Source organism: Protopterus annectens, chromosome 10.part0 (assembly GCF_019279795.1).
Source record: "Protopterus annectens isolate FY-2018-M chromosome 10.part0, PAN1.0, whole genome shotgun sequence".
Taxonomy (NCBI): Eukaryota; Metazoa; Chordata; order Ceratodontiformes; family Protopteridae; genus Protopterus; species Protopterus annectens.
Window position 1 is genome coordinate 1,165,050,455 of NC_056744.1, and position 12,516 is coordinate 1,165,062,970.

General features: G+C 35.9%; 1 protein-coding gene across 2 annotated transcripts in view; it reads left to right on the forward strand.

The window, feature by feature from the left end:
- The first annotated feature begins 9,942 nt into the window (after window positions 1–9,942).
- The window catches only part of NSUN4 (NOP2/Sun RNA methyltransferase 4), a 561,732-nt gene continuing 559,158 nt past the window's right edge, over window positions 9,943–12,516 (forward strand). Inside the window, exon 1 of one of the 2 annotated variants that reach the window (XM_044085909.1) lies at window positions 9,943–10,138. In XM_044085909.1, the coding sequence (XP_043941844.1) occupies window positions 10,049–10,138 (90 nt within the window). In that variant the 5' untranslated portion in view covers window positions 9,943–10,048. Of the gene's footprint in view, window positions 10,139–10,207; window positions 10,327–12,516 lie in introns of those variants that run through there. The other variant, XM_044085910.1, reaches the window with a different exon arrangement.

Sequence of the window (12,516 nt, forward strand, 5' to 3'; positions counted from 1 at the left end):
ATGGAACAGGATCCCAATCTACATAAGACAGAGCCTCTCACTATCACTCTTCAAGAGGAACCTTGATGAGTGGATGGGTAACAGAAAGTTCACACCGGGGATCACACCAACAGCACTACTAGATAAGGGCCAAGGGTACTAGCTGCTAGTACAAGGGTCTAGGGAACTACTAAAGGGGCGGTGAATACCGCACAACGTGGCTGGGCTAATATATGCCTTCGGGCAGATAGCCCAGTACCAACCTATGAACCTATTAGTTTGGCTTTGTCAAATAATGGTCTTGCTTCTTTAACTTCATACATTTATTTGAAAAAGTAACCAAAGCAGTGAATAGTTGTGATGCAGTACATACAGAATATCTGGAACTGGCCATGGCATTTGCACTCTTCTGCATATAAACATTAATGATAGATGTGTAAATCCAAATATAAATCCTTATGCTGTACAGTGGATAACTAACTGGTTGTCTGACAGACCTCTTGTGGTTAGAATTAGGGTGCTACTTCTGAAAGTAAAAAAGTTTCCAGTGAGGTACCACAGATCACAGTGTTGGGTACGCTCCTGTTTGGCATCTATTTCTCAGTCTTTCAGGCCAGCACTCCTTCTGTATGGTTATCTAAGTTTGCAGATGACTATAAAATTAGTGCTGTTGCTCAATCTTCCATTTAATCACAATTGGTCCAGTATGGGTGAGACCATGTTAACAACATGCGCAATGACAATGGTCTCAAATTAAATATGAAAAAATAAGGGCTATAGGCATTCTTGCTTACTGTTTGACCACCATGTATTCACAGTAGTTCAGAGAGCCTTCTGTCTGGCTCATCTGACTTGCAAAGACATCTCCAATTGATCCAAATAATCTTAATTCTACTTTACTCTTATTTCAAATATTATGCACATTTTTGCATGTATTTGTCTAAAGATATCACTCAATTTGAAAGACATCAGAGATTCATATCTAAAAAAGATTAGTGTCTCAAAGATATAATTTATAAGGATAGAATCTCTGCCTTCACATTGTAATTAGTCTCCTCTATACTCCTCCAGGATGACTGTGCCTGGCCTTTCAAGCCATTAAATACAAGTAAACTTCCCATAGCAGTAGATGTTCTAAAGGATCACCATTGCAGTAGTAAAAGCTATTTCGGTTTACCCCTCCTGACTAGCCAGCTTCTCAAAGCTTTGGACAACTTCCATGCGTTCCCCTGCCAGGAGCCTGCAGGTGTTCCAAATAGAAAGTAAGCAGTGCACTAAAATCTTTAGAGCATTTTATTTATTTATTTTTTTGCCTAGAAAGGAGCCAACAGCCTTGAAAATATGTGCCAGGAATAAAGTAGAATTATAACTATATATTACAGATAAAAATAACCACATCCTGGCAACAGACAACTTTTTATGTATAATTTTTAAGAAATACTTTTTTTATATTTTAATGGTTAGGTTTATATGTGATATGTAATACATTTTTTAGCCTTATCCAATCTCTCTTCCCAATTCTTCCTAACCTCGTCTGATTGATTCTTATAGTATATGCTGTACTAATTATTCCATTTTTAATAGCCATTTCTGTTCTAAATTTTACTAAGAACTCTATCAATGCTGGTCTTTCATTTAGCACCCCTCTATTTATTTCTCTTTACGTGTACTCTGATATCAATCCCTGATCTGGAAGGCAATCTCTACCCTGCAGTCCAAATTCTTGGCATCTTCCCATTCTATTACCTTTCCCTCTCTAGTTATTTGCTCCTAATACCTGGGTTCCTTTGCCAATTTTTTCCAATATACTCCCACCCCGTCTTGCCTATTATCTGTATCCCTAATTGCAGTCACCCCTATCGGCAGAATCTCCTTTCTCCAGTCCCATATTGACTTATTTCTTAGAATACCTTCTGCTACTTTATAAATATAATATTCTGTATGATTATTGTTGTTCTCCTTAAAGGTTTGCATACAAAATCCCAGTTTCCATTTGTTACTTGAACTTCCCCCTGTTTCTTCATCATCTCTTTCCATTTTGAGTTTTAGTTTTCTGCTTGTGCTATGTATAGCAGCCTTAACTATGTTGCTATGAAATTCCCCTTCAAATTGGGTAATCCCAATCTGCCATGTTCTATTGGAAGAATAAGCTTATCCCACTTGAATCTTGACATCTTCCCCTCCCAGATAAAATCCTTCAACTCTTTATTAATTACTATCCACAACTTCTCCTCTGGTTGATAAAAATATGCCTGACCTGTATATAAGACTAAAGGAACTAAAAAAATGTTTAAATTGCTTGTATCTTACTACCAATATCCATATAACAGAGCTTCCATTTTCTCCGTTTTTGTATCATTTTTTGTTTGGCCTCTTCCCACATATCATTAGCTGCCACACTGGTATAATGCTTAACCCATACTCCTAAATGCTTCATTTTAGCATGTCCCCATAAGTATGAATATTGCTGAACCAATTTGTATGTGGGCATATAATTTACCGCTATTGCTTTTGTTTTGGCTTCATTCATTTTGTATCCCCAAAAGGTTTGACATTGTCTCAATATGTTCCATAGTCCTGTAATATCCATTTCTGGTTTTGTCATGTATAAAATAATGTCATCTGAAAATTGAGCCAGCTTCTCTTGACTACCATACCAATTATATCCTTGAATTTCTGAGTCCCTTATATTCTTTGCTAATGGTTTTAAATATAATGCAAACAACAAAGGGGAGAAAGGACACCCCTGCCTACTTCCTCTGCTCAAACAGAGATTATCAGAGAGGATCCCACTCACCTTAACTTTCTCCTCCGATCCCTCATATATCCTGCTAATCAACCTTATAATTTTTTTTTCAGGGAATGCAAATACTTCCATTGCTCTGCTCATAAAGTCCCAGTTCACTCTGTCAAATGCTTTCTATGCATCAAGACCTACCAACAACAGTGGTATTTTCTTACATTCTGCTTCCCTCTGAATTATCACTGTTCTGTTAATGTTGTCAGATGTTTGCCTCCCCTCCACAAAACCACACTGATCCATATCTATCAATTTTGGCATCAGTTTTGCCATACATTTTGGCATTATAGACATAAACACTTTATAATCATGATTTAGTATTGAAATGGGCCTGTATAAAGCTGGATCAGATGGACCTTTACCCTCTTTAGGTATTACAGCTACTACAGCTTTCTTCCAGGGTGTCAGTACTTCTCCTCCTCTTAAAATACTGTTAAACAAAACCTTCCAAATCTTTATCATTTTTCCCTGCTAGCTTCCAAACCTCTGCAGGAACACCATCTATTCCTGGGGACTTCCCTGTAGATTGGTTATATATCACCATTTTTATCTCATCTCCTACTATCCTAACTGTTAGTAATTGAGCCTCCTCTACCTCTAGCCTGGGCATATTTAATTCTTCCATAAGCATTTCCATTTGTACCTTTTCTTGATTTCCATACTTCTCTGCTTTATACAGACTTTCATAGAATTTTGAAAGTATTTCCAATACTTCTGCAGGATTCACTGCAGTCAGGTTTGATTGATCACAAATGCAGTACCATTGCATTAATGAAACATTGGGATCGGCTGGTCATCCCCTCAACACTTTGCACTCATGACAGTTGCACCCTCTCTCCCTGCCCTAACTACACTACAGATTGGCACTAATCTTCATCCCTCAAACAGACACTATCTGTTATTGACACCTGACATTGTGGGCCACCCTGCATATGCATATGATGATAAATGTGCCCTTTCTTCATACTCTCTTACTTGGGTAGCCTATGTCTTATGCACATTTTGTTTATTCTATGCCTGATACAACATAGCCTGAGTATAGTTCTGCATGCATCAGTTTTTATTCTACATTATTGCTTTACTCTGGCCCATAATTATGAGTATGCCAGTGCCATGGCATACTACTCAGCCTCCATCTGGCATAGTCATCCCCTGGAGCTGGATCCTCCACAGGGTCCTCATCTGGAACCTACTTCCCCACTGCTATGTCTGGTACTTCCTTCTCCTGAATTTATCTTCACTGCTATAACTGTTTGCATTTTGGACAGCCACAGTGGTGCAGCGGTTAGCGTTGCCACCTCACAGCAAGAGGTTCTCTGGTTTGATCCTCAGCTGGGGTACCTTCTGTGCGGAGTCTGCATGTCCTCTCTGTGATCGCATGGGTTTCCTCTGGGTGCTCCGGTTTCCTCCCACATCCCAAAGACATGCTGTAGGTGGTTTGGACACTCTAAATTGGCCCTAGGTGTGAGTGCATGCATGTGTGTGCCTTCTATGGAAGGTAGGGTGCGGGGCTGGCAACTCAACACTGTAAAAACTCCACTGCCAATCATGAGTGGACAGGTGATCCGCTGTGGTGACCCCTAACCAGGAAAAGCTGAAAGAAGAAGAAGATATAACTGTTTGCATTTCAGGGTGTTGTGTAACACTGTACAGATTGCAAAGATGTTACTGCATGTTGCAGGGTCATACTTCAGTACGTTGCTAGATGTACATAGCTAGTACAAGTGGACCTTAAGCAGGCCAAACATACATTCAGAAAATATTTATGTCTTCTCTGCCATGGTATGTGGTAGTAAGTAATTTTTCTTAGTTGTAAGGTAGCCCTGATTTACACTGTAATAAGGTAATAAAGTCTGGACAAAAGCAAGTTACATTTAATATAATGATGTGGTCTTGGGCTGCTGGGGTGGGGAATGTAAAATGCATTGATCATATTATATGTAGAATTAATATAATACTTCCCCTGTTTTATAGAGGTGGAGACCTAGAGTAATGTCTTTGGTTTATGCTATAGACAAGTTTTATTAAGCAAATAGGTTTGAAAAATTAGATAGAATGAAAGGCATAGACATGGTAGTGTATTCTTGTATTTGAAAAGCCATTAGCTGCTTTTTTTATTAGCAAAGGCTTTTAATGAGAAACAAGAAGTATACAGGTTCAAGCAATTAATCATGAGAGGACCAAAGGGTGTTTTCTGAGCGAAAATGATAAAGCATGTTTCATGCAATTGCCAAACCACTATTCGTTTTTTCCCCATTACCAGCTTTAAGATGAGAAATCTGCAGTTGTACTCAATTAACCATAAGAAGTACACAGTCTGTAGAGTGAATTGTGCAGAATAAAGTGTAATTAACATTTAAAGGAACATGGTCAAACAAGTTAGTGAAAAAATAAATTAAATCTGAAATTGTGAGAAGTAAATGTATTATAAAAGTATTTACCCAATCAGCGGATGTAGTACTTTAATGCATTTGATATACCACAATTTATTAAGAGGTAGCCAGTGCATTTTTTTCTTAGGGCTACAAGTGAATCTTTACTGAAAATGAACAAACAGTTTTTCATAACTGGCAAGGGAATATAGAAAAGACAAGAACAGAAAGAAACTGGTGAATATGGTAACACAGGTTGTAACATTTGCTTTACCAAGGGTAACCTTAATTTTAGATTAGGTCACACCTGTGAGTGAAGCCATTGATTTTGGACAACTGCTCCTACCTGGTGGGTTAAATATTTTATTTGAAAATGTACATAGCTGTATTTGCTTTTTCTAAATTAAAAGATGTTTGGGTTCTAAAAAGTGATTTAGTTTTTTTTTTTTTTTTAGTGTTTTCATTGAAGCAAAACATCTTGAAAAATGTGACAAATGTTCAAAAGGAGATGAGAAGCAGCAGCTACATAAGAAATCAGCCTGCCAAATATTAATGTGTGCATGTAAACTAAATGCTGGAAATATGTATTCAAAAGAACTTCATGTTTAATATGCAGGAGTAACAGCTTTCTACCATAATGGCTATTCTGTCCATATTATCATGGACTGTAAATTACCTTTCAGGTATGAATAAAAAAGCAAAGAGTAAGAAATATGGGATGCAAATAGCAATGTTTCAGGAGGCACAATCAGAATGAAATGAGCATGTGACTTTGACAAAGAAGATATTACAGGGAGACTATTCAGAAGAATATCAAGTAAAAAGGAAAAAGAGAACAATAATACTGATTGATGCTGCAGTTCAAGTAATGATAGAGGAGGATAGAAAATATAGTAATAGTAGATTTGTGGACCTAAGGGGTTATTGGCAGGTGAGGATGATTACGTTGGCATGTATTAATTATTCAACCTAAAACTGATGTTATGGAACTTAAGACAATTTTGGGAGAAATAATGAGTTTTCAGCAGGGAATATTATTTATATGTTGTGATGAGAAGCTGATTTTCAATAGGAATGATGTATTAGGGGGCATAGAAGGAAAACTTTAGAGAAAAGGGCAGATTTCTGAAGAAACATTGGAGACTATTTAGTAAGGAAGATGTGAATTCAGTAGTAAGAACCCAGACAGAATTTACATATTATTCCATAAAATGCAATACCTAGCCTGGACAGAAATTATAATTCACAAGAGCATATGCATTTAATTGACAGCTTTGACATAAATCCAATAACTATTTCAGAACCATGCACCAGCAAAATCTAAAATAAAGATGGATGTAATGAGGCAAAAATGAAATATTGCTACTTTCCTACTTATCTGTTAAAAAGATAGGAATTTAAAGAATGGGTAGTGGAAAAGATTCAAGAGATATTAAGGAAAATATATTTTTCTTTTTCAGAAGGAATAGCTAGTGAGTGGGATAAAATAAAATTATTTTAAAACATTCCAAAAACTGAGGGGGGCTGTATGGCTATTTGTGCAGTGATTTATATTTGACAACGTTCCTAATAATGCATGTATTATTAAACAATGGGGTAATGTTGCTTTAAAAGTTTTAACATGATAGATACTATGTATCCATTAAGAACCATGTGACTGGGTTCCATTGATTGTATTGGATGATGTGATTTTAAACTTTTTTAAATAGTGCAACGGAATTATTTATATTTATAAGGTCTAAGGAAGCAAGCTTTTTAACTCACGAAAATGCTTACCTGTTTTACGCTAAATAAATACTTTATCAGTTTTATATCCTGGCCGTGTTCCAGACTATACTTTTGTTTGGAACGTAATTTTAAAACAGAGAGATTTGGGGAAAAAGTAATATGAATTATTCTAAAGGGTTAACAACGGTTAACCTTTTTTTTAAGAATGAGAAGAGTCTCAAAGAACAAAAAGAGGAACAATGCAAAGTGCTAAAGTGAAAATAAAGGAGTGTATGGAGAATATGCATGAGTTTAGAAACGTTGCTGCTATGTAACTATTTTGCATAAAAAAACTGAATACAAAAACATTTAGCACAATGACTTAAGCATCAGAAGGTGGAAAGGGTTGTTGCCACACTTACAGAGCCTATAACAAGAAAAATAACCAGAGTTCATATAGAGGCATTAGAGAAAATTATGAAAATTTGTATAAAGCAGAGGAATGTGGAAACCAAGAAAATACACAAATGGAAGTATTTACGGAATACTTTTAATGCCAGGGTTAAAGGCAGATGGGGTTCAACAAGTAAAAGTTAAGATAGGTAGAGATTTTCATTTATTTATTTTATTTTATTGCAGTTCTTTACCTGTTACATCCAACTGGGTAGATATAACCTAAATTCAGTTGAGGCCCAGGGAGAAAAGCACCAAAACTGATGTATACAAGAAGAAGAAAAACAATGAAATTGTATACACAATAATAATCAAAAAGGACAAAAGAATATTAGCTTCAATAACAGTCTTTAGCATTACATATCTGGGATAAAAAACACTGATGTATAATCAACCAATATGGAAGTTTCCAAGAACAGATGGTAGTCCTTTAGAAGTTTGGAGGTTGGGAGGGAAAAAAGTGATAAAGTTCTGGAAGGTTTTGTTAAACAGTGTTTTATAAGTGGTGAAAGAGAGTATGAGGAAACATTGCTTTTGGCCTGTCTTGATGTAAAGAAGCCATTCAACAGGGTGAGTTGGGATTTTATGAGTAAGGCATTGGTATAATAATAGGATTAATTACGTGGGTTTCCTCCGGGTGCTCCGGTTTCCTCCCACATCCCAAAGACATGCATTAGGTGGATTGGATATTCTAAATTGGCCCTAGGTGTGAGTGCATGTGTGTGCCTTCTGTGGAAGGTTGGGCACCGGGCTGGCAACTTGACACTGTAAAACTCTACTGCCAATTATGAGCGGACAGGTGATCTGCTGTGGCGACCCCTAACCAGGAAAAGCTGAAAGAAGAAGAAGAAGAAGAATTAGGAGGATATATGAAGGGTCAGAGGGAAGAACAAGAAACTATTCTGAACAGAGGAATAAGGCAGGGTTATCCTTTTGTTTTATATTTAGAACCGGTGGCAAAGAAAATAATGCACACCCAAATTCAAGGATAATAGAGTTGTATGTAAAGTATTTTTCTAATTAAAAGGAGTGGATATATAGTGTATGGATTTGTGCAATGATTAATGTGTTCTGAAGAAGTCTGTGAATATTTAATGTGGACAAAAGGACTCAACATTAAAATCTGATTTAATTGTGTGACAATGTATTAATTTTAACTGTGCTACACTTCTGGGTATGCTGTATCTTCGGATGGTAGCAGTAACACTGTCACTTCATTCATATAATCTTTAGAGTTCATAAACTGTCCTGTTTGATACTTTTTACACCTGTTTTTTTTTAATATCAGACACCTTTTAACTAACAACAGGGATGTAGTCCGGATTTTTGGAATTGTTCACAAACTTTCAGAATGTAGCACCCTCTTCCAAAAGTGTATTCCCCCCATCCCATGTAATCCTGCACAGTGCATATTTCTGGGCAATATACTTTTTTAATCATATGAAAAAAATCCAAACAGGCATGGGGGGGGGGGGGGGGGCAGGACTAGCTGTTCACAAGAAACATGCCTTTTTTAAATTCTAACTTGTCTGGTTGAACAAAATAAACACATTATTCTTAATGCATGTGTCTCTTGTGTACACGAGGCATACTTCTCAACTGTCCCTGATTTGGGCTTAAAACTTTGCTCTCTCCCACCTAATCCCTCATAAAACTGCCAAAACTGTCAATTTTAAGACAAAATGTGGTGGATTATATTTAATAAATTATGGCAATAATCATGGTAACATGTTTCTTTTTCTTTAGAAAATACCTGTCAATGCACATACTCTTATTCTGTCAGCCTGTCAAGTTACTTGTACTAATATCTTAAAAGTGTCCCTGATTGTTCACGATTATTTCTGTATTTATCCTTGATTCTTATTTCTGTATTTATCCTTGATTCTGCAGGTATGATGTGGGGTGTGCCTGGGAACATCACAAATCTAGGAAGGAACTATTGCTTTGATTATTTAGTAAGTGAACCCAACAATTTTCAGCCAAGGTGTAAAAATAAGGCAACAATGATAATAATAATAACAATAATAATAATAATAATAATAATAATAATAATAATAATAGATGCAGTAACAGTCAATTTCAAAACAAGAATGCAAGTTATTACAGTTGCAAAGTAACAAGACAATTAAGCAAATTGTATACAATTTCGAGGCATAGCTCTCAACCTTCCATCTCTAAAATGAGGAGCAGTAGCCCTCATAATGTGGAACAAATGGGCAAAATGTGGAACACATTCTAATAGCTTACTAACAACATCAACTAGGAAGGTCATAGGATGGTTAAAATATGCTGGTTTTACTTATAAAAAGGATCTTTTAATGAACTCATATAATTAATTTCTATTTACAATGGATTTCACTTAAAAATTTCCATAACACTGAATGTGTGACCGTCTTTAAATGTGGAACGTGCACTTTTTTAAGACCCCAAATGAGGTACGTTCCTCGTAATGAGGTACATGATTTGAGGGGTATGCTACTAAGTCATATCTTTTTAAGCAGTTACAGTCTCCTACCCACTGCACGTACTGTATTGTATGTTGCTCTCCTCTGCAATTATCGCATAGTATATATACCCACTTTCTGCACTGCGGTTCACAAAGCTCCAAACGTACTTTACTGAAGCTGTTTGGCGGACTTTCTACCAGCTACGCCGAAAAAGTTGTGAGGAATATTTTTTCCTCGGAACTTTAGTCGTGTGTTCTTAATTCTTCGGATTGTTTAGAAGTCAGTACAATATGGCGGCCTTTGTGGATAGTAAATATGTGATTTTAAAATTAAAAGACTTTCGATTAACGTTTCGGAGGTTCCGCTATAAAAAGAAATGGGTAATGAAGCAAACAAATTAAAGCATTCACACTGCAGTGAGCGATGCATGTGTCACGTCTTTCAGATTTTTTTTTCTTGTTTTAAGTCCTGTCTGGTAACATTGAGGAGGGATATGATAACTGGTGGGGGTGCGGAGTGGAGTTGACTGTCACAAGAAACTACTAAGTAGAAGTATTAAAAGCGTTAGGTAAAATTCCAAACAGTAATGTAATGTTGGTTGTTTCAAAAATATGTTTATTTGAGATAGCTCTACTTTACAAGGACAATGCACTTCCAAGAATTATTGCTATTTTTTGAACACGAAGTAGAACGCATTGTAAGCTACGTTTCCAATGATCACATTTTTTTCATGATTTTTTTTTTGCTCATATCTTGGGGTGGGGGACTGACTTCCTGCCATTTGATTAGGAAGAATCAGAAAAGTAGAGCTGTAACGTTGATAAAAAGTACAACAAGAAAATGTATGATCCTGTAATGTTAACTACTAATTTTATGATCATCTGAGTAGTAGAGCTTCAAGTGTGGAATATCCCACTGAAAAGTTGTGGCTCAGCCAACCTGTCGGTTTGGTGTCTACTTTGATACAGCAAAGTATTGCTGACACCTAACTGAAGTAGTCGCATGTTCTTATCATGTACTTAGACCATCACATATAAGTTAAACATGTACTCAATTGTAAAGCATTTTGCAGATTGGCACATCCTTCTGTATCCTCTGATGTGAGGAGCTGTGCTCCAATACCACCAGTCTTTCCATTTGCTGCCAGTGATGTTGTACCTTCTTGGGGAAAACAGAAAAACAGTTATCAACTTTTTCTGAGATAGTGCAGATTATGACAGACACAGAAATTGCAAGTGTAACTGTTGCATTAAAGCCTTTATTCTTGAGAGTGGTGAGACCGGGCAATGCCATATTTGGCAGTGGTCTGTAATACCACCTTTGTATTGTTAACTATTTATATTATTTCTTGTCATTGTTTTTTTGCTATTGTATTCTTAAACAATCATTGATTTTGTTTTCATTTACCATGCATATATTATATATATATATATATATATATATATATATGTTCATAGGTAGGTACTAGGCTATCGGCCCAAGGGCCTACGTAAGCCTAGCCAGCAAGGCTCCATGGCTTACTCCACCCAAGAAAGTTATTTTCCTGTGCCACTGTCGAGCAGAGACACAGAAGTGATCCCCGAGGTGTATTTCCTATTTCCCATCCATTCATCAATATTTTTCTTGGAGTGCTAATGAAGAACTTAATATTTTATTTCAATATGCATATATATATATATATATATATATATATATATATATATGCATTTTCCATATATATATATATATATATATATATATATATATATATATATATATGCATTTTCCATTTTTTAAGATGTGATGGTGATTGGGAAATGTTTTTATCCATTTTTTCACTTTTTGATTATTGTTTGTTTATTTCTTGGTTATGATTTTTTGGTTATTTGATTAGATCATATATATTATTTACATGTTATTTTTATATTATTATTATGTTATTTTTATATTCATGGTTTAAAACATGAATTATTGAATTTTTTAAGTAAGTGACGTGTATATCATTAGACTATGAGCGCATTAGTATTTTTATTAGCGTGATAGCGTAAAAGCTAGTTAAATTACGCTAGTCGTGACGAGTTTTACTGCGTAAGCAGGTATTTTAAGACAATAATAAAATGTATGAATGGGATGTTAAATTTTAGTATGTGCCTTTAAATTGCTAAATGGATTATTGAATGATTGTTTGAGTTTTATTTTAAATAGTGGTTAGAGCTACTGTTTAAGAGTTTCTGAAGAAGTCGAGACATTGTATTTGACGAAAAGTGTATCGTTATTTTTACACACTTAAATGAAATATAAGTATCTTTCGAGTGGAGAATTTGATTTCTGTTGCTTTTTTGTTGTGGAAGTTGGAGAATTTTTTACAAGTTTGTCTCAGTTTTGTTTAATGGATCCAGATTCACCACCCAGTTTTACGTTTACCCCAAATACCAACAGGGGAGATGGAAATTTAACTGCACTTATCGAATTATTATCCCAAAAGGTGGACTATTTAACACAAAACATCGAAGGGACTAGCAATTCACAGTGCGACTTGCGTGGTTCGGAGAACATGGTGCCTGCACTTTCAAATACTAATGCAGCTCTTCGGATTGGGGAGACCAACCGTGATGAGGAACCTGTAATGTCAACGGGAACGTGTGTTCGTAGAAGCGTTATTGTTGACGGAACCAGCCCGGGGCACAGGCTTGGAGTAAACCATCAGCCGGATGGAAATGTAATACAGACCGAGAAAGATTTAAACTCTTGGGTACGTAGAACATTTACATTTTCCGAC